This window comes from Porites lutea, chromosome 9 (assembly GCF_958299795.1).
Source record: "Porites lutea chromosome 9, jaPorLute2.1, whole genome shotgun sequence".
Taxonomy (NCBI): domain Eukaryota; kingdom Metazoa; phylum Cnidaria; class Anthozoa; order Scleractinia; family Poritidae; genus Porites; species Porites lutea.
In genome coordinates this window covers 28130627-28153512 of record NC_133209.1, presented here as the reverse complement: position 1 = coordinate 28153512, position 22886 = coordinate 28130627, and the positions used below count along the sequence as shown (strand labels likewise).

The 22886-nt window shown below is 39.0% G+C and overlaps 2 protein-coding genes across 2 annotated transcripts in view; both read right to left on the bottom strand.

Moving 5' to 3' along the window:
- Positions 1-621: 621 nt before the first annotated feature.
- Positions 622-18704, bottom strand: LOC140949134 (uncharacterized). The gene is made up of 3 exons (XM_073398368.1): positions 18576-18704; positions 13405-15147; positions 622-2484 (listed from the first exon to the last, which is right to left on the bottom strand). The coding sequence occupies exons 2-3, from the start codon at positions 14681-14683 to the stop codon at positions 896-898; spliced, it is 2868 nt and encodes a 955-aa protein (XP_073254469.1). The 5' UTR covers positions 14684-15147; positions 18576-18704; the 3' UTR covers positions 622-895.
- Positions 18705-21583: 2879 nt separating this feature from the next.
- LOC140949242 (inositol 1,4,5-trisphosphate receptor-like) overlaps positions 21584-22886 on the bottom strand; it is a 46189-nt gene continuing 44886 nt past the window's right edge. Inside the window, exons 54-55 of the mRNA XM_073398470.1 lie at positions 22387-22548; positions 21584-21824 (exon numbers count right to left, since the gene is read on the bottom strand). Of these exons, the coding sequence (XP_073254571.1) occupies positions 21735-21824; positions 22387-22548 (252 nt within the window). The 3' untranslated portion in view covers positions 21584-21734. The remainder of the gene's footprint in view (positions 21825-22386; positions 22549-22886) is intronic.

Genomic DNA, 22886 nt, shown 5'->3' with positions numbered 1-22886 from the left:
ACAGATAGATGGATGAACAAATTGTCTAACCCAAACACAATGCTGTTTTCACATTAAGACAGATTATCGATCTGACAAGGATTATCAGACAAATAACCCTTTTGAGATGGATTATACACCTCCAGCATGAAAACGGCCAATGTATGGTGGTTGCAAACACGCAGCTAGATCAAGAGGTTCAACAGACGCATAAATTCAAGGAACTTCAAAGAGTGATTTAGTAAAAGAGGGTGCTAGCTTAATTGTCACCTTTAAAATTAAAAAAACAGGCAAGGGATGGATTACTAAAGTGACTGGCAAAACAGCATTTTTTAAACAGGTGGAAACTTTTCCTCATGAACCATAGGATAGAAACTACTTATTAAAGTAATTTTTCTTTCTTTCTTGCTTTTTAACAAACTTCAAAAGTTTACATAAAAACAAAGAAAAATTTGTAAATCAATAATCTCTGTGAAAGGTTTGAACCCAGGAGTCATTTCAAAAGTATGTTGAGTTTGATCGTCTGGGTGAACGTAGTCCTGAATAGGACTGTTGCTGTTGACAGTGACTACTGTCACTGTCCACAACAACAGTCCTATTCAGGACTACGTTCACCCGGACGATCAAACTCGACCTACTTTTCAATAATCTCTGTTTTTAAATGAGTGAAATCATCCAAAGGGATTACTGAACTGAGGTACTTGCAAAAATGAGGTTCTCTGTGTTACCTATTGTAATTTACATATCAGTTGAATGTGAATACTGAGTTCTGCTTGACAAATCTAACAGCTTAAATGAGGTTCTTTGTGTTACAGCTTAAGTATGTTAAGCTGGCTTCCAATGTCTTCAAAATGTTTTCACTCACGTGTGAAGTTACTAATGTCTGTTGCAAGCTGATGGCTGTGGTAAGCAAGTATCACAAAACAAGCACATTCACTGATAACATGTCACTCCTGTGTGTAAGTTCATGCCGCTTACAGTGCGATGACTGGCTGAAGCCCTTATTACAATAACTGCATTCATAAGGTTGTACTCCTGAGTGAATTTGTTCATGCCTTTTAAGCTGTGTTGATGATGTAAAACACTTCTCACAATATTTGCACTGATTAGGCTTCTCTCCTGTGTGCATACGTTCATGCTGCTTGCAATATGATGGGTCAGCAAAGCACTTGTTACAATACTTGCACGGATATGGTTTCTCTCCTGTGTGTGTCAGTTCATGCCGTTTACAATCTGATGTTCTAACAAAGCATTTATGACAATACTTGCACTGATGAAGTTTCCCTGGGCTGAAACCAGTAATACCGGTATGCGTCAATTCATGTTGTTTACAATTTGATTGACGGGAAAAGCATCTCTCACAATGCTTGCACTGGAAAGGTTTTTCTCCTGTGTGTGAACGTTCATGCTCCTTGATATTTGAAGAATCACAGAATCGCTTATCACAATATTTGCACTGAAAAGGTTTCTCTCCTGTGTGTGTAAGTTCATGCTGCTTACAGCGCCATGACTGGCTAAAGCACTTATTACAATAACTGCACTGAAAAGGTTTCACTCCCGTGTGGATAAGTTCATGTCGCTTACAGTGTGATGATGTGTAAAAGCGCTTGTCACAATACTTGCATGGATAAGGTCTCTCTCCTGTGTGTGTCAACTCATGCTGCTGGCAATCTGATTTTTTCCTATAGAACTTATCACAAAACGTGCATTGATAAGGTTTCTCTCCTGTATGTGCACGTTCATGTTGCTTGCGATTTGATGACCGGTTAAAGCACTTGTCACAATACCTGCACTGATAAGGTTTTTCTCCTGTGTGCGTCAGTTCATGCCTCTTACGCTGTGTTGATGCTGTTAAGCACTTATCACAATACCTGCACTGATACATTTTGGAAGGCTTCTCTCCTGTGTGTGTAAGTTCATGCTTCTTGCAATATGATGAATTGGAAAAAGACTTGTTGCAATACTTGCAATGATATGGTTTCACTCCTGTGTGTATAGATTCGTGCCGCTTACAATCTGATGTTCTTACAAAGCATTTATCACAACACTTGCACTGATGAAGTTTTCCTGGGGTGAAACATTTACCAGTAATATCGGTATGTCTCAATTCATGCTGTTTACAATTTGATTGACGGGAAAAGCACCTTTTACAATGCTGGCACTGGAAAGGTTTTTCTCCTGTGTGTGAACGTTCATGCTCTTTGATATGCGATGAATCACGGAAGCGCTTATCACAATATTTGCACTGATAAGGTTTTTCTCCTGTGTGTATGCGTTCATGGCGCTTACAGTGTGATGAGGTTGGAAAGCACTTATCACAATAGTTGCACTTAAAAGGCTTCTCACCGGTGCATTTCAGTTTATTCATGTCGCAATGTGATGAAATATTAAAGAACTGAGCGGAAAACGTGAATAGCTGATAAGCTTTCAAGTCTTTGGGCGTCCACTGATGCCACTTGTAATGTGATGACCAGTTAAAACACTTGTCCAAAATATGTGCAAAGAAAGAGTTTCACTGCTGTGTGAGTCAGTTTATGGTGATGAACAATTGAACACCTTGCAAATAAGGGTTTCAGTTGATGTTTCTTGGAATCTGATCCATCACTATAGCACTGATTGCATCACTTGCACTGATAATGTCTCAGTTCCTTGTGTCCTGTTGGTCTCCTTACAAATTGATGACAGGGAAAAGCTACAACAGTTGTACAGTACTACAATCTCATTTCATTGGAGTACGTGCCTTGTTTTGTTGAATCAATATTGTTGCCTTTGGTTTGTTGATTTTTTGTCCTTGATGTACATTCATCCAGTGATATTCTCGTGCTGTTGATGTCTTGGTGTTCTATGAAAAGAGAAGATCGTTAGACTCAAAGTACTGTAAGTTTCAAACTATGAACTAAAATCTTATACTTATAGCTTGAACCACATTCTTGCCTATAATTCAAATTAGGGGCGGCTCAAAATAATTTTCTGAAGGAGGTAGGACAAGTGGACCTCCTAAAGGAGATCCTTGGTCGATCAAGTTCCAGTACTGACCGGTCGTATATTAAACGCAAAAAGTCAGTTACATGTATATATTTCGGCTGTAATCTCAAAACTATCAACTTGTTCTACTGTTATTGCTAGACCTTTTAAAAATTGGCTTAAGAAGGGATAGTCATCTTGTTTCACTAAGTCCCAACACAGGCTCAACAAAGGTATTAAGCGAAACAAAATGGCTGTGTTAACTGCCAAAGCCGAAATAACATGCCGCCCAACCATGACTCACTTATTTTTTTCTTTATAGTATCTTGCAAGTCTTGTGAGGTCAAAGATTGTTTTGTTGCCATTCTGGCCAGACATTGTCTGTTGACAGGCCATTATTTTTTTTTGCCCTACAAATAAGGCCTGCAAGAGGCATTTATTTGGAAGTGGGCATTTATTAGGTCATTTAAAGTATATATAGAAAACCTTTTCATAGAGTGAAACCTAACAACTCAAATTTTTGGAATTAAAGTAGTCTTCACTGAAAATTGTTAACCTTAACAGCTGTTTGATAATGGTTGTTAAATTAATAAAATTATTAATATCCAGGGATGTCACTAAGATTTCAAGTTGCCAGATAAATACAACAAGTAGGCAGGGAATCATACAGCTAGGGATTTCACTTGGTTCTATTATTTTTTCTTCTATTTTCCTATGCGACTAGCCAGGGGCCCCGTTCATAATAGCCGGCGGGGAGTCCCCAGTCCGTGGCTCTTAATGACAGCCCTGTAATATCACTATTTTGCTTTATATGGTAACAAAAAATAACTTTCTCATTTGAATGTAACGGGTAGAAAGCTTTCTTTCAGTGAACAACGAATACAGCCACCTCTCCTCGATGATAGAGACATTTCCCGCGAGAGACGTCTACGACCCATCCCCCAAAATTTCATACTGTTTTCATGAATCAATTTCTTTAATTTATTAATCTGGTAGTCAGGGGGTTCCAAATATAAAGTTGTTCAAATTCATGTTTCTCCTGGCCAGTCATTGTTAAGTTTTGAGTTCTTCTGCAAACAAGTGGCAGCAAAACTCAAATGCTTCTTTCAAAGAATTATATATTCTATAATTTTTTTAGTAGATTCATGGCACTTATATTATTTGATCTTTGTGATAGTTTGTCCAGGGCTTGAAATTGCGACTGATACGGTCGCCAATGTGAGTAACATTTTCTCCTTGGCGAATAAAAATTCTTGTTTAGTCGCCACTTTGGCGACCAGATTTCTCTATGATCTAGATTTAAACTAAAAGAGTACAGTGTGTTGCCCAGTATCCGGACACTTCAGCTTAACATTGCAATAACTTTCCTTTGTTAGTTGAGAGAACTCTGAAATTTGGCCCAGAGAAAATCTATTTAGTCCTTAATATGATGAAAGATAGTTTAACTTTTTTGCCTTTGTTTCCATCGCGAAATTAATACTTTTGCAAAGCTCCTATGTTGCCCAGTATCTGGACAGCTGGCCCAGTATCTGAACACAACAATAACAACGTAATTGTACAGAAATTTCGACAGGCTAGCAACTTATATGCTTTTCTTGCGCTTGCAAAGTAGTCTGGCAATCGATTCCAAAAATATAACCTAGCATCGTGAAAGAAAACATAACAAATGACTGGGGTATGGTGGGGAACGTGAGCGGTTGTTAAATGGTATAATTCTTACTTCCTTGTCTAGGAACTTTTTCACTGATTTAAGGAAGACATCTGTGGACATGCTGAAGCCACGGTTTCCAAGCTCAGTTAACCACAGCTAATGTCTTGCCACACTTGCCCGGTTCGTTCACCAAGCAAAAAAGCTTGTGCGAGTAAGGGAAACTTTTATTTTCTACTTTCCTAACAACAAACGAAGGAACTACCAATGAGTCGAAAAAACGTTTGGATGCTATCAGCAGGAGCAATTCGATTTGCCCAGAGAATATTCTGTTTTTGACTCATCACAATGATTTTATATCAAACTGAAAGTTTCCTGACTGTGTGCACTTCTTTGGTGCATGAGCCAGACAATCCGTGATCGAAACAATAGCCGTCGTGTACAAACTCACGAAAAGAACTCAGGAGAAACTGTTTGCCGATTGGGCACAATAATACAAAGCATTTTTTGTGCCCAATCAGGAGCCGGCATCCACTTGAATTTTTGGAAATAGCTCGGTGAGGGTCAGTACACAGGGGCTCTCTTGCCTGTACTTGAAAACTTTCGTCCCGCCTTTTCTCCCAACCCGAGTGACTACCCCTGGGTCTCAGAGGATGGTACACAGCTAATTCATCGATTCTGTACAGCAAAGAAAAAACTGTCCGCATACTGGGCACCTGACATCAATACTTAGTGAATCTTTCTGGCCACTGTTATTCCAAACAAATCAAATTTCAAGAAGCATTAATAAACTTTCTGAGAACCTGAATTCTTCAAGTATCTTCACTTTAAATATAAAACAGTCTCTTTGAAAATATCACATATTACCCACCCTTTTCTGAGCAGCACTAATTTTACTGCGCAGTAAACAGTGTTAATATTTAGCCATGAGATGTTTAGTCACCTGAACAGAACGGCGTCTTCTGCGACTGTTTTGCAAGCTTTCAACTCACCAAAACCTTCACCTTAAAGCTGAAATGTTCAGCTTTTATTCGAAATACTTCGTTTACCGATAACTGAAAAGGGCGCCTCAAAAATTGAGTTTTTGTTTTAAGTGTCCAGATACTGGTACCGTCCGGATACTGGGCAATATACTGTAAAGTTAAAACAAAAATTTCATCTTATCTTGCTTTACCTTCATCATCAAAAATGTGCCAAATCACATAAACAAAACCAGTTTACCTCCATATTTATACTGACTTCTGTCCGCAATATTTTAAAACAATCAAATGTGATGGATCGCGCCATATTATGAGCTGCGTCATTTACATCATACAAACTGACGACTAAAAATTTGCATCTGGCGACTAGTTGGTTCCCAAAAGGTAACCTGAGGATTTCTTTAATTTCAAGTCCTGTTGTCTGTGATTAGGGTGAACAAACCGCTGACTCAAAATGGTTAGCATTATTTAGGTTAACTTTTGTCACAAAACAAAACTGAGATCAGAGTCAATCAACAATGCATGATGCGTCTTTGAAGAAAATTGTACAAGGTACTGTAGGTGCAGTGTTCATAGGTAGAGATAACTAATGTATATTCACTACAATGTTATACCACCAACTGTCATGCATCATGTGTGACCCATTTTGCTTGCAGACTTAAGACATTGATCTCATGCATGAAGGCCAAATCCTTGATGTCTGACTCACAAATCCAGTTTATAATATATATTTTTCTTAACAGACAACTGAACTAAAACTAAAACTTTTTCCATTGAATTTCCCCAAAAATCTTTCAAAAAAAGTTCCAAATGCTGACTTTGTCCTAACTGTATCACAGCACGCTAAGGCCTGTTTCAAACGTTGTGCTACTACCGTGCTAAGCTGGCTCGACTGTAGCTTGACTGCAGCACAACACTAGCGAATTTAATTAACACAAAGACAGTCGAATGGAACGGCGGTTGCCAAAAACAAAACACAAAAATAAAGAAATGGTTTAGCAAACTTTTAAATATATTCTAACGTATTTAGAATTTATGAATTGAGTTCGGTACAGCGGTAGCACGACGTTTGAAACCAAGTCGACCTACTGCCGTGTAGCACAGCAAGGCTTGCCGTGCTACACAGCAGTAGCACGACTTGGTTTCAAACGTCGCGCTACTGCCGTGCTAAAGTCGAATTTAATTTGATCAATTGAGTTCGGCACGGCAGTAGCACGACGTGTGAAACAGGCCTTATACACCTATTTCAGTTAAGGTTGCTTCAGAGAAGAATGATGCATGATCCATGTTTCATAGCCCGCGGTGCATTATTATAGTAAGTCTAGTAAATTATCTGCCTGCAACGAGCCTAGAAACCTAGAAAGCAAACGCTGCTGACGCTTCTATGCTATGTCAGCAGAACGTTATATTTTAAGACAATGTATTTCAAAACACTGAATCCTAGGCTTTTTAATTTAAGACAGTGATTTGAGGTTAGGTTTTTCTCTGTGGTAATATGCAAATGCTGCAAGTTTTCAACGAGTTTTCTTGGCTCCGTGCACGTGGGAATTTTGGATGGAGTTTAAAAAAAATCAAATAAAGTTCAAGGCGTTTGTTGAACAGCAATAAATAACTTAACATTACGTGTTTATCTATTTTTAAGGCATTTTTTTAAAAAACTGAATAAAAAAAGAATAGCGTTGATTTGATTTATTGAAATAAACAGCATTCTGGCCCATGCAAAAAACGCAGCTTAATCAGGCGGGCCTATTCAATCATTTAATGTTGTTAAAAGAAACAATTAGTAATAAGTAATTTTTTTACTATGAGATTTTAAAAATGAAAATTTTCAGCTCGCTCATGCTTAAGAATTTTAGCAGCCATTGGACTTGAAAGCTCTCTTGAACGCCTTTTTACAAATGGTCTCCATTATTTCAATGAACGTGAACAAGATTAAACTTCCCGCTACAAAAGGGTTTACCATAGTGCACTGCAGGCTATGAAACATGGTTCACAGGAGCAACCTTAATTGAAATAGGTGTATATCATCAATGTTGCATTTTAAAGCTTCTCTTATCAGACATCTTCAGACATTTACCACGGGTCTTAAAAGTCTTCGGAAATTTACAAATCCCAGTCACCCTGCGAGCAGAGCCTGTTTTTGTCTTCGTCTTGATTGAGGAGGTAAAAATTAGGTGGATGAATATGAAACTAATTAACAACCTGGTTTTCCTGGATTTTTTTTGGAATGAATTCTTAGTTTTCCTGTTGTAAGTAAGTAAGTAAGTAATAACTTTATTTAACCATTTAAGGGCATGAAGAATCAGGGCAGAGTTGGCATCCCAGCTAGACCCTTTATTATGCGTGCAGCCCTGTTTTGTAGTTTCTCTAGTTTTTGGCTGAGACCATTACCGATACAGCCCCAGACAGCACTGCAATAATTGAGATGCGGAAGAATCAATGAATGTTGTAGGGTTTTTGCTCGTGTTTTGGGGTATCAGGTGTTTGATCTACATTTCCTACTCCGGGTTTCTACACTATCCTTAGCACAGAATACCCATCCAATTACATTTAACCCCAAAACGCTGCCACCGCAGTCACACAGTAGTCTACAATTTTACCTATTTTGATTTCTCAACTTACAACTTCGTTTTTAATGCAATGAAGCGAAGGCACACTACAAAACCAAGGCAGTTTGAAACAAACCAGCTATTCTACTTAACTTATTACTCTGTGACAATAAACTGGAGTGCGGACCCGACACCGCTGGCACCCTATGTTCATCAACAGCTGTGGGACTGCGTCCCTGTTTGAAGAATTTACTACGATATTAGAGGAAAAAAATTCTTACCTTTTTAAGACAAGATCGAGATATCCCCTGAAGGGGAGATAATTACAAGCAACGAAGATCAAAAGCTCAGGTGCGTAGTCCAAGCAAGGCAAGCGCAATGATCAATGCACAAACGCCGCCATATTGTTATCACTGGTATGCAGTCTTTCTCAAAGGACAAAGACGAGCCCCTGGGGACAAGGTTCTGCCTTCCAATGTTTGTATTACAAACTTTGACTTTCATAACCTACGAAACTCTCGCAATATCACAGGGACAGACCCAAGGAATCGATGTCTTTTAAAACATGCGTGGTATCCGTTCAGGTTTCCATTGAGAATTTCGGGCATTATAATTTTTTTTGAATTGGATGGCAAAATCCTAGTATAGTCTCCCAATTAATCTCTCTCTTTCGCTCCGTGAGAAGGGAGGGAGAGAACAAAAAGGTTGAGCTTGGGCGGAGCACTTAGTCCCCAGGGCTCTCCCCCCTTGGGCGGAGCACTTAGTCCCCAGGGCTCTCCCCCCTTGGGCGGAGCACTTAGTCCCCAGGGCTCTCCCCCCTTGGGCGGAGCACTTAGTCCCCAGGGCTCTCCCCCCTTGGGCGGAGCACTTAGTCCCCAGGGCTTAATAGAAGACAATGTAATTAAACTTACCTTGTTACTCACCTTTTGTTACCTACCTTTTGTTTTTTGTTGTCGGTCTCTGACGGTCTTTTGACTACTTTCTTGTTGGAATGCTCTGGGTGTATTTTTGTGATACTTTTTCCTTTTTATTTCACTTTTTTGGTGTTGGTTTACTCTGAGGAATTTAGCTTTTGGTAGGGGTTCGTTTTGTCTACGAAACCGAACTTTCTCTACTGAATTCAAAAGAGTAAACTTCTTTTAGATTGTGATGGTTGTCTCTATCAGGCCTTAAGAGGTTAAATTTATAACTAAATACAACATGCAGTTGTCTTGGGGTATATACCAAACCAGAATTGTCAGAGAGCAAAAAAGTCATATGAAAATTATTGGAAAAAAAGATGCAACATGAAAAAAAATATAGTTTAATCGTTGAGCCTCGAGACGTTATTAAAAATAATGACCGAGCGCGTACTTTTCCATAGTTTTAGAACCAGCAGGTTATTATTATGGCCATTGAATTGAAACAGTAGATTATCATTTCTAATAATGATCTTCTGTTCCACCTCAACGACCTGTTCTTAAAAGTTAAATTAATAGCCTGTTTAAAACAATGGAAAATTGCATGAAGACCCGACTAACCGACTGTGTTGTGCAAAAAATGAACTTACCATAGGTTTGGTATATACTGAATAAATGACAGACACACAAATGAGTTGGCTGCATATCCTTGTTAAGGACCGTAGCAGTGCTTTTATTGTTATTTTGAAGGCTTTCTTGCAAGGCAAAATGTTCTGCTTTTCTTTATGGTCAGGCAGTACCTGTTAAAAAATGGAAAATGTTATTTGTTGTTGTAAATACTACCGTTCAAATGTGTTAAGAATTGCACTCCGAATTAACCTTATTCTCTTGGCTAACTGGTTTCTCGTTACCTTCAGTTCTATTCACATCTGTCTTGCCCCTCTGTCGACTATTATCTTATGTCAGCCTGAACCGTCCCGGGAAGCATTGTAATTCTTTTCCGGTGCAAGCTAAGCACTCTACGTCATTATTACCAATAGTTGGTTTGTTGTGATCGCGTTTGTGCGGCACAAAAGTATAAGTTACCTTCAAATCGTACATTAAACAAGGTCGCGGTTAATCAAGTATAGAAGCATATAGTCTGGGTCAGAGTAATAAAAACCTGTCCAACGTTTGAAGTTTATTTTATAAGTGAAGCCACAGAAGTGAACACTTCTTTAACCAAAGCGAGAAAATTCTAACTACATAGACCGTCAACAAAATAGGCCTATTTGACGCTAACAATGACAACTCGCGTTTATCTTGTTGACTTCACGTAAACCTTTATTACATTTTTGTCCCTCCAGTTCAACATTCATCGAGCCAACATAACAAAGGGACTGTGCCTGTTCACAGGTAACTTCAGGCGACAATAACACACAGAGGGAAGAACTATGACAGAATATGAGTTATGTAAAGTCTAAAAGAATAATTTCTTTCTGCAGCAAATATAACTAGTAAGAACCGTTAAAGCAATCTGGACGCTTATCACCGCTATTTTAAATTGACTTATAATTTTTTTTCAGAAAAAAAAGTAAGCTATAACGTAACCAAAAGTTAAAGTTCAACTAAGAACAAACCTGCTGTTTTCGAGGAGGAAAAGAGAATCTTGACTTTCATTCGAGACCAGAGATCGTGTAGCGCAGTTTAGTCTTCACTGCACCGCATGCAATGAAAGGTACGGAGGTTTCTGGCTTTAAACACAGTTAAACAAACTTGAAATTGGTGTCTCCATTTATACGGTCGCTCGATTAAAATTCAAACCAGTATGAGAAATGTTTTTGATAAATCAGACTTTTCTTGAAACTATACGTGCGAAAAGCACGCACTCTGTGTTCAACAATGGGCAATCAAAGCATAGATTGGTAACATTCAAACAGAAAAGATTGCCGACTCGCTAAATTACATAACGTAGCTCTTGGTTGAAAACAGCATACTAGTGGATAAGCATGGGACTTGACAATACATTGAGTAAAACAGCATTCAGTTCATCAATGAACAGTTAGAGTAAGGCTTGAATTAGACGCATTCAGAAAAAAAATGCCGACTTGATTAAAACTTGACAAATCGATGACAAAACTGCGTGAATGAGTAGACAATAGGCCTTTCGCCCCAAGAGAAATTGAAAACAATATTAATGCAAAATCTTGGAGGGACAACAAAGAGTATTATGGCATTTTTGAAAAAGGGCCTATAGCCTTGTGAATTACCACAAGCTAGCCGCTGTATAAGTTTAAAAGTACCGGGAAGGAAACATACAAAATATCCAAACTTCTAGGTAGACAATAAAAGCGAAGAAAGTTGAGGAAAACTAGTGTTAAAGAATTGCTAGTACAAGAACCATTTTAACTCCTAACACTTGATTGCTCAGTGATGTTGATCACCACTATCAGTTTGACAAAACTAATGAATATGCGAAGACTACAATAGCCTGTTTTGCATCCGCTTGTCACGATTAAAGTTAAAAGTGCGAAAAAGTGAGAATACAAACTTTAAAAACTTTTAGGCAGACAAAAATCATCATTCATTTATCATTCATTCCAAAAGCGCACCACGCTGAGGAAAACTTTTGATTAAAATTGCCAGTTAAAAAAATCACTTCTTTCACACTGACAGATTAAAAGTTCGCGTTCAACGAAAATTCCGCGAAAAACACAATATTGAGGAGGTCATTGATCATAGCGTGGGGTAATAAGTTACTGGGGTGACAAGAATAGTGAAGCGGATTTCTGTGATCGCATGCATCAGGCTCGGCTGGTACAAACTCTTCCTCCAGCTGGTCATTTCATTTTCGTTTATAACTTCGCTTGATTTTGCTCGATCGCGAGACCACCCTTCAAAGGAACTGGGACGAGGTAGCGAATATTCCGTGACGTCACGGCCGCCATATTGGTGTAGCAAAACAATGAAACGGCGGCCATATTGGTGTTCCAAACAAATCCTGTGGGAGATGGACTCTTTTGTTATGTAAAAAGTTTATTTTGTTCCCATAAATTTGCATGGATGCTGGCCACGTCAGTGAATGCGCTGTATACTAAAAATGTGAATGTGAACGTGATTTGTTAACAACTAACGAACAGTATAGATATGCAAAGTCGCCTAACTTTTAACAATGCGTAGGATGTATATCCTCTTACGTGCTCTCGCTAAAATTGGGCCTGATACAAACTCTCACAAGCTTGTGCTGCTTGCGGGCAGATCTTGTCCGCAACGCTGATTGGCTGTTAGAACAATGCCACAGGATAGGATTGGCTGTCGGAATCAACGGAAGTTGAAAGCGCTTATTCCTCGGCAAATGATCGGCCGTCACCGGAGAGAAGGATTTTGCTGTCTTTTTTATTGTTTTACGGTCTGGTGGTAGAAAAATTTGCCTTAAAATATGCCATTGAAATTCAGAAAATTCAGTTGGTTTTTCATACCTTCTCAGGATTTGCTTTATGAGGCTCGCATTTTTTCCCGAGTTTCCATTTATTTCCGTATTATGTGGTCTGCTACACAGCCGTTTTTAGTGTCGTCACGCAACGCACCTCTTCCCCACTAACTTTGTGGGGAGGAGCGTTGCGTGACGACACTAAAAACGGCTGTGTAACAGACTACGTATTATGTTGCACATTAGTTGAATGCTTCTGTTGAATGTGAATTATAATCTCCATAATTTAAAATAAAAACAAGGAACAACATTTTTGTCACTATCTCACTTTAATTCTCGAAGTGAAAAAAGAATGTCAACTGAAGTGTCCACTGAAAACATTAACTTTAACATTTGTGGCACAAAAGACACAGAAAATGACATCTAAAACTTTTCACATGACCTTAATAATACAAAAGATAACTGATGTTTGTTATCTGACGTAAATAACTTTTGTCTACTGGTATCACTCTAGTATCACGTGGTTATGATAGTGTCCCACATCAAATTCCTCTCTTCTCAGTTCTGCTTCACAACAGGGGCACCCAACGTCAATTTTCGAAAAATATTTGTTCGGAAGACGATTTAAGATCTAGAATTTTCGGAACATTTTTTGTAAAATTTCTTGCTTACCTGCCTCTCCTGTCCTATCCCTATAACTTTCTGATCATCAGACTTTCAGCTAGGAAATCCGAACAGACGAAAAATTTTTAGGGGATAGAAATATGCCTATATCTAACCGTTTAGGTACTAAAATGCGTTTAACAATGCTATGTTTAAGTGGTTTTGAACTATATTCTCGTTGGGTGCTCCTGTTGACAAATCCAGCAGCTTAAGTATGTCAGTTAAGCTGGCTTGTAACGTCTTTAAAATATTTTACTCATGTGTGAAGTTGCTTGTGTCCCTTGGAAGCTGCTGGCAGTGTTAAGCAATTAACACAAAACATGCACATTCACTGATAACATGTCACTCCTGTGCGTAAGTTCATGCTGCTTACAGTGCGATGACTGCTTAAAACACTTGTCACAAAACCTGCACTGAAAAGGTTTCTCTCCTGTGTGTGTCAGTTCATGCCGCTTACAATCTGACGTTCTTATAAAGCGCTTATCACAATACTTGCACTGATGAAGTTTACCTGGGCTGACAAGTTCACCAGTAATATCAGTATGTCTCAATTCATGCTGTTTACAATTTGATTGGCGGGAAAAGCACATTTCACAATACTTGCACTGGAAAGGTTTTTCTCCTGTGTGAGAACGTTCATGCTCTTTGATATGTGATGAATCACGGAAGCACTTATCACAATATTTGCACTGAAAAGGTCTTTCTCCTGTGTGTATACGTTCATGGCGCTTACAGTGTGATGATGTGTAAAAGAACTTGTCACAATACTTGCATGGGTAAGGTCTCTCTCCTGTGTGTATGAACTCATGCCGCTGGCAATCTGATTTCTTGCTATAGCACTTATCACAGTACGTGCATTGATAAGGTTTTTCTCCTGTATGTACAACTTCATGATGCTTTCGATCTTTTGCCTGCTTAAAGCACTTGTCACAATACCTGCACTGATAAGGTTTTACTCCTGTGTGTGTCAGTTCATGCCTCTGACGCTGTGTTGATAATATAAAGCACTTATCACAATGCCTGCACTGATAAGGTTTTACTCCTGTGTGCGTTCGTTCATGCCTCTTACGCTGTGTTGATGATGTAAAACACTTATCACAATATTTGCACTGATGAGGCTTCTCTCCTGTGTGCATATGTTCATGCTTCTTGCAATATGATGAATCGGAGAAGGACTTGTTACAATACTTGCACTGATATGGTTTCACTCCTGTGTGTATAGATTCGTGCCGCTTACAATTTGACGCTCTTATATAGCACTTATCACAATAATTACACTGATGAGCTTTAGCTGGGCTGAAACTTTCACCAGCAACATCAGTATGTCTCATTTCATGCTGTTTACAATTAGATTGACGGGAAAAGAACCTTTGACAATACTTGCACTGAAAAGGTTTTTCTCCTGTGTGTGAACGTTCGTGCTCTTTGATATGCGATGAATCACGGAAGCGCTTATCACAGTATTTGCACTGATAAGGTTTTTCTCCTGTGTGTATACGTTCATGGCGCTTACAGTGTGATGAGGTTGGAAAGCACTTATCACAATAGTTGCACTGATAAGGTTTCTCACCAGTGCCTTTCAGTTCGTTCATCTTGCAATGCGATGAAATATTAAAGAACTGAACTGAAAACTAGAACTGATAAGCTTTCACGCCTTTGTGTATCCACTCACGCCACTTGTAATGTGATGACAAGTTAAAGCACTTGTCACAAATATTTGCGAAGATAAAAACTAACTGCTGTGTACGTCAGATTATGTTGATGACAAATTCAAGACCTTGCAGATAAGGGTTTCAGTTGATGTTTCTTGGAATCTGATCAATCACTATTGCACTTATCACAATACTTGCACTGATTATGTCTCCATTCCATGTGTCCTGTTTACAAATTGATGACTGGGAAAAGCTTCAACACTTGCACAGTTAATACAACCTCATTCCTTTGTAGCATGTGCCTTGTTTTGTTGAATCAATATTGTTTCCCTTGGTTTGCTGATAATTTGTCCTTGATTTATATTAGTCCAGTGATATTCTAGTGTTGTTTTTGTCTTGGCTTTCTATAAAAGAGAAGAAAAAGTACTGTAAGTTTCAAACTAAGGACTGAAATCTAGAAACTAAAACATTTTCACAAGTGGCTGGAAACGTTGACTGGCAAAAGATAATCTTTGGTTGGTCAAGTTCCATTTCTGACTGGTAAAATATTGCACAAAAAAGTAATTTATATCAGGCTGTAATCTCAAAACTATTTGTTCTAGTCTTCACGAGTCCTTTTATAAAGTGCTTAATGAAAGAATAGTCATCTTGTTTCCCAATGGATGCTTAAGAATGGTATTTAGCGAAACAAGATGACTGTATTGACTTCTAAAGCTAAAATAAGACACTACCCAGCCAGGAGTCACTTAGTCTTTCCTCCAAAGTATCGAACAAGTCTTGTGAGGTGAAAGATTGTTTTGTTTAGTTTTGCTTTGTTGAATACAGTAAACCATGACTGGTCAACATGACCTGCGGATGAAGTTTTTGGCAGGTCAAGTTGCCATTCTGGGTGAACATTGTCTGGTGACAGGCTGTTATTTTGAGCCCTGCAAATTAATACCTCATTCTTTCCTAGTAATTAATACCGTCAAAAGTATTAAACCCAACTCACGAGGAGGGAACAGGTGGCCACTTAAGTCTTTAAAGTTAAAACTTTCTATGGGTATTTCTGATGAAATCAAAGTCACAACGATCAAGTTTGACAAGGTTAGTCAAGAGATGATGGCAACGAAAGTTGCCGAAAAGTGTGAGCTGCATGTTCAGGGTTTTTCTATATGCTTTATAAACATGTTGCCTTTTTTATTTTCTCCTTTCTGTCATCATCATTGTGGTTGGAAGCTCAGCTCCAGATTGCAAGTAGAATTAACACTTAAAAAAATCCTTGATATGCAATGATTTCATTGAAAACCAAAAATTTGATGGTAAAGGTGTGACAAAAACAACCTCTGCAGGTACCTATAGACAAGCTGCAAAGTTAGCCATTTAGTAGAGGCCAGTCTGCACAGTATGGCAGAACTCAACAAGAATTTGCGAGTGAAGAGCTGACCTTAGCCGTGTGCAATACCTTCCACCAGAATATGCATGCATGCTAGCTCCCACCTCCTGTGCAAAAGGCAAAACTTCTTTAACCCAAGCAATATTGTGAAAATGTAATAAAATACTTTGGTTTTCAACTAGTGAATTGACACTGAGCTTTTCTTCAGTACGTCAATGTTCAATAAAAAAATGTTCAATAAAAAGGTATGCTTCAAAATGCCTAGGTCATTTTACTATCTTTTTTACAAAATGTGTTGTGGGGAAAAGACTGGAAATAACATTTCGGAGAATCTCGAGTTAAAATTTCCAGACAGGGAAGTGCCCTTGAAAGGTTTGTGACTTAACCTCTTGGTGCTCAAACTCCCTTGTGATGGTATCTCTTAAAACAACGTCTGGGTACGCCCCAGTTCTTCTCAGTTGAGTCAAGCTGGAGTGTAGATACAGTATGCACTTGTGTAGCAATAAAGTATAAGACAGATGGGATATAAGTTGTGGGACATTTGCCGTTTCTCTGATAATTGTTAGTTTCTTCATAGAAGCCACATGATTGGTGGACTGAAATGCTGGTGCTTAAGACAGGAAATTAGAGGGCGAAACAAAAGGGGCAAAACCTGGGTATAGCAACAGCGCTAAGTCGCAGAGCCTTCAATGCATTTTATGTTTAGGATAACAGCCCGAGTGTCTCAGACGTTTCATGTTAGTTAAATGTGTTTAAAACTTAAGAGGGAAAACTGTGAGTCACAAATAACGGGTCAAGGTTACTTTATTTCAGAGTCTCTGCATGGATGCAGTGTTTTATTTTAAATTTTTTTCATCAAGTATATAATTTTGAGAATGGTTCTCAGACAGTGAAGACAAGTTTGATGCAATTCAAGGAAGAATTCAAGAGGATAACTTTATTTTAGAGCCTCCACATGGATGCAGTGTTTTATTTTAATTTTTTTTCATCAAGTATATAAAATTATTTTGAAAATGGTTCACAGACGGTGAAGACAAGTATAGAAGTTTGAAAAAATTCAAGGAAGAATTCAAGAAGATTACTTTATTTCAGAGCCTCCTCACGAATGAAGTGTTTAATTTTAATTTTTTTTCAGAAGTATATAATTTTGAGAATGCTTCTCAGTGAAGACAAATATAGAGTTTTGACACAATTCACGGAGAAATAACTGCCTGATTTTTAAAACTGACTATAAACCATAAAATAACTAAAAATATGTCAACAGTATTAAGAAGGATACAAGTTTTAAATGCACTTCCACCTATTTCAGATGGACCTAAATGTCAAATCTTTCCAGGAGAGAATGTCCCCAGACCACCAGAGCAGTATGGTCATGCTTCAGACTTTGGCTCAGTAAAAAGAAGGCTACAAATGGATTACAACCCAGTTGCCAGTCCATTCAATGTTTTGAACTTACTGAGGACGGGGTGGATTTGGGAAAAATATCATCACTACTCCCCTACAAGTCAGGTGTAAATCTAGGCATGGTGTTGCTGAGTGCAATGCGACAAATTTGGTGTGCACAGAAAGAGTTTAAACAAAGGCTTGTGCATGCACTTTCCATACTGTGCAGACTGAAGTAAAGGTACTATTTTAAGTGTTTTATTGTCAATTTTATCAGTCAAGATACAAAATGGAATACAGCTATTTCGAGAAAGGTTGTCAGAAAAAAAGTGCATGCGACAATCCCCATAGGTAATATGAGATATGTTCAATACACTGTTCCTGACACTGTAGCTGTCGAACCTACTTTTGTTGCTTTTCTTTAGCACTTGCAGACATATGTCCATGGCCTCTCCTGCTATTCTTTCAAATTTCTTTGAAAAACAGTGAACTCAAAACCACCAACAATACCTTTCGGGGTTGTCACGTGCACTTTATCCGACAACCTTTCTCAAAATAGCTGTATACAAAAGACTATTTCATAGAGTGAAAACTAACATATTGAAACAGTTGAATTAAAGGAGTGACAGTTCACTAAAAATTGTCACACTTAACACCTGTTCGATGATCGCTATATGTAACACTACCATCAGCAGCTCAGGGCTAGATCCACTTACATTTGACCTCAAAAAGCTGTCACTACAGTCCCACAGTAGTGTACAATTTACATATTTTAATTCATAAACTTTCAACTTCGTTCTTTAGTTAACAATGAAGCGAACCAAGCACACCATTTCAATATTATACCTAACCGTTCTTTAATTCAAAAATCCTAACCGAGCCACTGTAAAGTAAAGTAGCTATTCTACTTAACCTATCATTCGGCGACTAAAGGAGTGCGGACCGCGGTGGCACTTCATTTAACTCCTTATTTTTTATAATATTTTTATTCATCTACAAAGGGACTAATGGCGGCGCCTTGTTTGAAGAAGATTAAACACCATTTTACTAAGATATTTAAGGGGAAATTCTTACCTTTTTAAGAGAAGATATCCCCAGAAGCGGTGACAATTACAAGCAGCGAAGTAGGAAAGCTGGGGTAGTCTAAAGCGGTCAAAAGAAAGCACAATAGTCAATGCACAATCGCCGCCATTTTTATCACTAGTACGCAATCCTTCTCAAACGACAAAGACGAGCCCTGGGAACGAGGTTGTGCCTGAGTCAGAATTGAGGGCAGATTTTCGTTCTAATTTTTGTATTCAAAAATGTTGATTTTCATAACCGACGGAACTCTTGGCATATCACAGGGACAGATCCAAGTAATCACAGGGCGAGCCTTACCTCATTTTCCGGTTCATCTCCGGCCCTGGGCGCCAGAAGAAACTTTCCATGCGCGGTTTCCAGTTTCGGTCAAGAAGGTAGTCTAACTCTTGTTTAGTAAAATATTATCAATGCTGCGTTCTGATTGGTTGAGCTACTACTGGGCTATATGTTATAGCCCTCTAGTAGCGAAAAGCGCGGGCTTTTTGGCAGCAAAAAAGAATGAAAGTCTAGCTTTAACTAGCTAAAATTCTTTTATTCTTTTATCCAAATTCTTTTATTCTTTTATCCAACTAGTTGGATTTTACTAAAACAATTATTCCTCTCGCCCTCATGAACCTCCGAGTCAACAGCCCATTCGGCCTTCGGCCTCACGGGCTATTGACTCAGAGCCCATTCGGGCTCGAGGAATAATTGTTAAATAACTCTCTCTTAGAACGCGCATGATCGCTTGCTACTTAGGGGACACTGTCCAAATTGTAGGATTTCGTAGAAACAGCTAATAATTTTCCTCATTCTGATTCTTGCTGAAGTATTTAGCCCCCCTCTCCTCCGCATTGAGCCATTGACCACCCCCCCCGGGGGGGGATTTTCCCCTTCCAATCGTTCCCTGTGCATTTTCAATTTTTCCTTCTCCCCAGTAGGGCATTAGCCTGTGGGGAGCAGACGCTTTTATCGGCTCTTGTTTAGCCTGCGTAGCAGGCGCTTGGAAGTAGTGGGCACAAGAAAAAACGCTAAAATGCATGCACATACACACTGACGATGACCAGGAGCGATGACTGACAGAATATTGCACTAGAAGGTCAACAGTAATAAACACGAGGAAGACTAAATAACGTTTCCACTATAGCTAAGACGATGTAAATAGATTTTACAACGGTCAGATTTTAACAAGAAGTAACAGGTTATTCATAGACTTTCAGTATTACGCTGGATGCAGCGCGTAAAAGCAAATAATATCTCAGCTTGCCATGGTTCATCGCGCTGGAAATGCAAAAGTCGTGGACCTCCGTCTCTTTGAAGTTCTAGATTTTCTTAGCCTGCCACGCATCTTTAATGGCCTGTTCCAGGCTCCAGGATAGCGCTGGGGTTGGGGAGAGAGCGGGATTTTCTCTTTGCTTGTTTTATTTTGGTGACTTCCCTCCTACCTGAGAACCTGGCAAAGGATAGGATTTTCTGAAGCGACGATCTTCATTAAATATCACATAGTCCATATTTCATATATAATATATTTCAAAACCCACGGACAATAGGTAATGACCAAGAACAAAGAGAGTATCAAATACTTGCAGAAAATGACCAATCTAAAGAGATGCTATTTTTTTCCCATGCTACCTAACTAAATATCTTTTCTACATTTAAATATTTTTATCAGTATTTTTATCCTCCAAATAATTTATAAAACAAGTTCACATGGCGATCACGCTGGACAACCAAATAATACAATCTTTACAGTTATTAACAATGCGATTACCATCTACAAATTGGACACCAACAAAGTTCTCGCTTAAAAAAAAGATGTACATTATGTACAGTTTAAAACAAGTAGTTGTTTGTAGCTGCTGCGCTGTGAAGCACTGGATGTTTATCTACCAAGCAGTTTCCATTACTTTGACTTTTTTGAAAGAAATTCAAGGAGACAAAAGGAGCCCGCATTGAATGGTGTCAAGCTTCTGAAGTCACCGAGGCCCGATTTTTTGTACTAATCTAGTGGCGGATCCAGGGGAGGGGCCCCCCTGATTTGAGACCAAACTGAGGCCCGAAGGGCCGAAAAAATTTTTTTGGAGACCGGCACTCTTCCTTATCTCAGGGTCTGGATGACCGCCCCCTCCCCCCCTTATCTCAGGGTCTGGATGACTGCCCCCCCCCCCCTTATCTCAAGGTCTGGATCCGCCATTGTAATCAATCTTTTTTCTCTCATCAAACTGGTTTATAGAGTCCGAACATCCGTTTTATTGACTAGTAGTAATCTCAGATTGGGAAGTGCGTTCAAGCTTTTTTAGGTTTACTGTCAAATCTGACGTTATTTCCTAATAAATTGATGCTGCAAAACGCTTCCTATATGTTTTTTTTTAAAAAGAAACAAAACAAAACAAAAGACTACAAAAACAGAAAACAAGTCTCACCCGGCAGGAGTCGAACCCGAGACCTTCGACGTTGAAGGGCAACGCATTATCCATTGAGCCACGCAACCATCGCTAAGTCCATGAGTCAAATTAATTGTATTTGACATTTTTGTGCCCACAAGATTAATTATTCAAGATGGCGCAGAAAATGCAGAGGTACGACGAAATGAGTACCACAAAAGGTCACCCTTGAGCACCACAGGAATCCCAACATTATGTGTTGCGTTCTCCTAAAGTCGAACGCAATAAATCGATGGTCATATTGAGCCCCTGTATCAAAGCGCACGGGAATTAGGCCTGGGTTCGAAACTGTATCCTAGCAACATGCAAGGCATGCTCAACAAAGACCTTATTCCATTAATGCAGAGTCTTTCTCGAGTGAGCACTTTAGTGCTACAATGTTAATATTTTCACTGTTCAAAACTTTGGTTCCTGACCGTTAAATTCCTGGCATGATTTCCTACTTAATAGTTGTAGTTGCTCACTGACAGTTGACTTTAAGCAGAGTAAGTAGGGAGGAAACCCGACTTTACAGTTTATACGCTAAAGGATTGTCTCTAGTTTGTTCTTTCACTGAAGAAAAGTTATTTTTCACAATTTTCGATCTGATAACTTGGTGAAGAGCAACCACCATTGAGTGAATAACCTGGTAGAATCGCCTAACAACAGGAGCTGAGGTATTGCCATTTACTTCTGAGTCGCCCGATGGCCAAAGCAATAGTCCCTTCCGCTCTTCCTCACTACATGTTCAAATCTTGAAGTTATTAGTAGTAAGACTGTTGACGGAGTGAGGTCCCAATAAACCAATTCGCTGTTTTTGCTTGCGTTGTTCCGTCATCTGAGGAAGGTGAAAGACGTTTTTAAGAACGTTAACCTTTTAAGCCCCAAGAGTGTTCAGCATCAAATTTCTCCTTGTAATATCAATGCTTTGTAAAACAGAGTGGTCATGAGAATTAAAGACCTGATCACACTAGATGAATCTAATTGATACTTATGTTAGGGTTTAAAGGGTTAATAAAAACTAGCCTGTGTCGTAGACGTAATCTAACCCCGGTAAGTTGCGCCGATATCCTGGCTCTGGGTCCCCAACGGACTCAACGAATTACCGGAAATACGTTTCGAATTTTCCTTTAACCTGATTGGAAAGATGACAATAGATTTTTCAACAGGCCAATGGTACACAGATGGGGCCTACAACAAGGATTTCGGCGCTGTTTCGCAGACAAGACTTCACCAAAACTCAGGCAACCGAATAACAGTGACATTCTCACCTGGACCCTTTGAAATCCACGATGGTATCCCTGCGCCAGCTATGCAGCCTACTATCTTGTATTACTGAAAAGGGGTCTGGGCATAACAATCCCGCCAGCTACAAAAATGGCAATAAGATGGCGTCTTACCTGTTCTTTGAGTTCATTCAGTTGCTGTGATAAAGTGTACACCAAACGTGTGGTGCTCTCTAACTTCTCCTGAAGATTCCTCATTTCGTTTTGCTCGCTCTCTCCTTCATCCATTGCCAGACTCATTGCACGCATCCGTGGAAACCATTCCAGATCATGATCCTATTCAAAACGATGCAAACGTGAAATGACAAGACAAGAATTGCTGACGATTAGACATGGGTAATTCACCATTTTTACAAAGACAATAATGCACCTTGTTTACCCCCAAAAAGTTGCCTAAGAATTGTCTTCCATTTCTCTGTGTGGGTGGGGGTGGGGCTTACTCAATTTATCGAAAAGCAGTTTTGTTAGCAAAGAAAGAACAAGAACCAGACTGAACTTATGGCACCGTAATTCCTAAAAATATTGTTCTTATGAGGCCTTAAACTGCTGATTGATAAATAAAATTACAATCCAAGCTTTCGCCGATCAACGGCATCATTCACCATTTTCCTGTT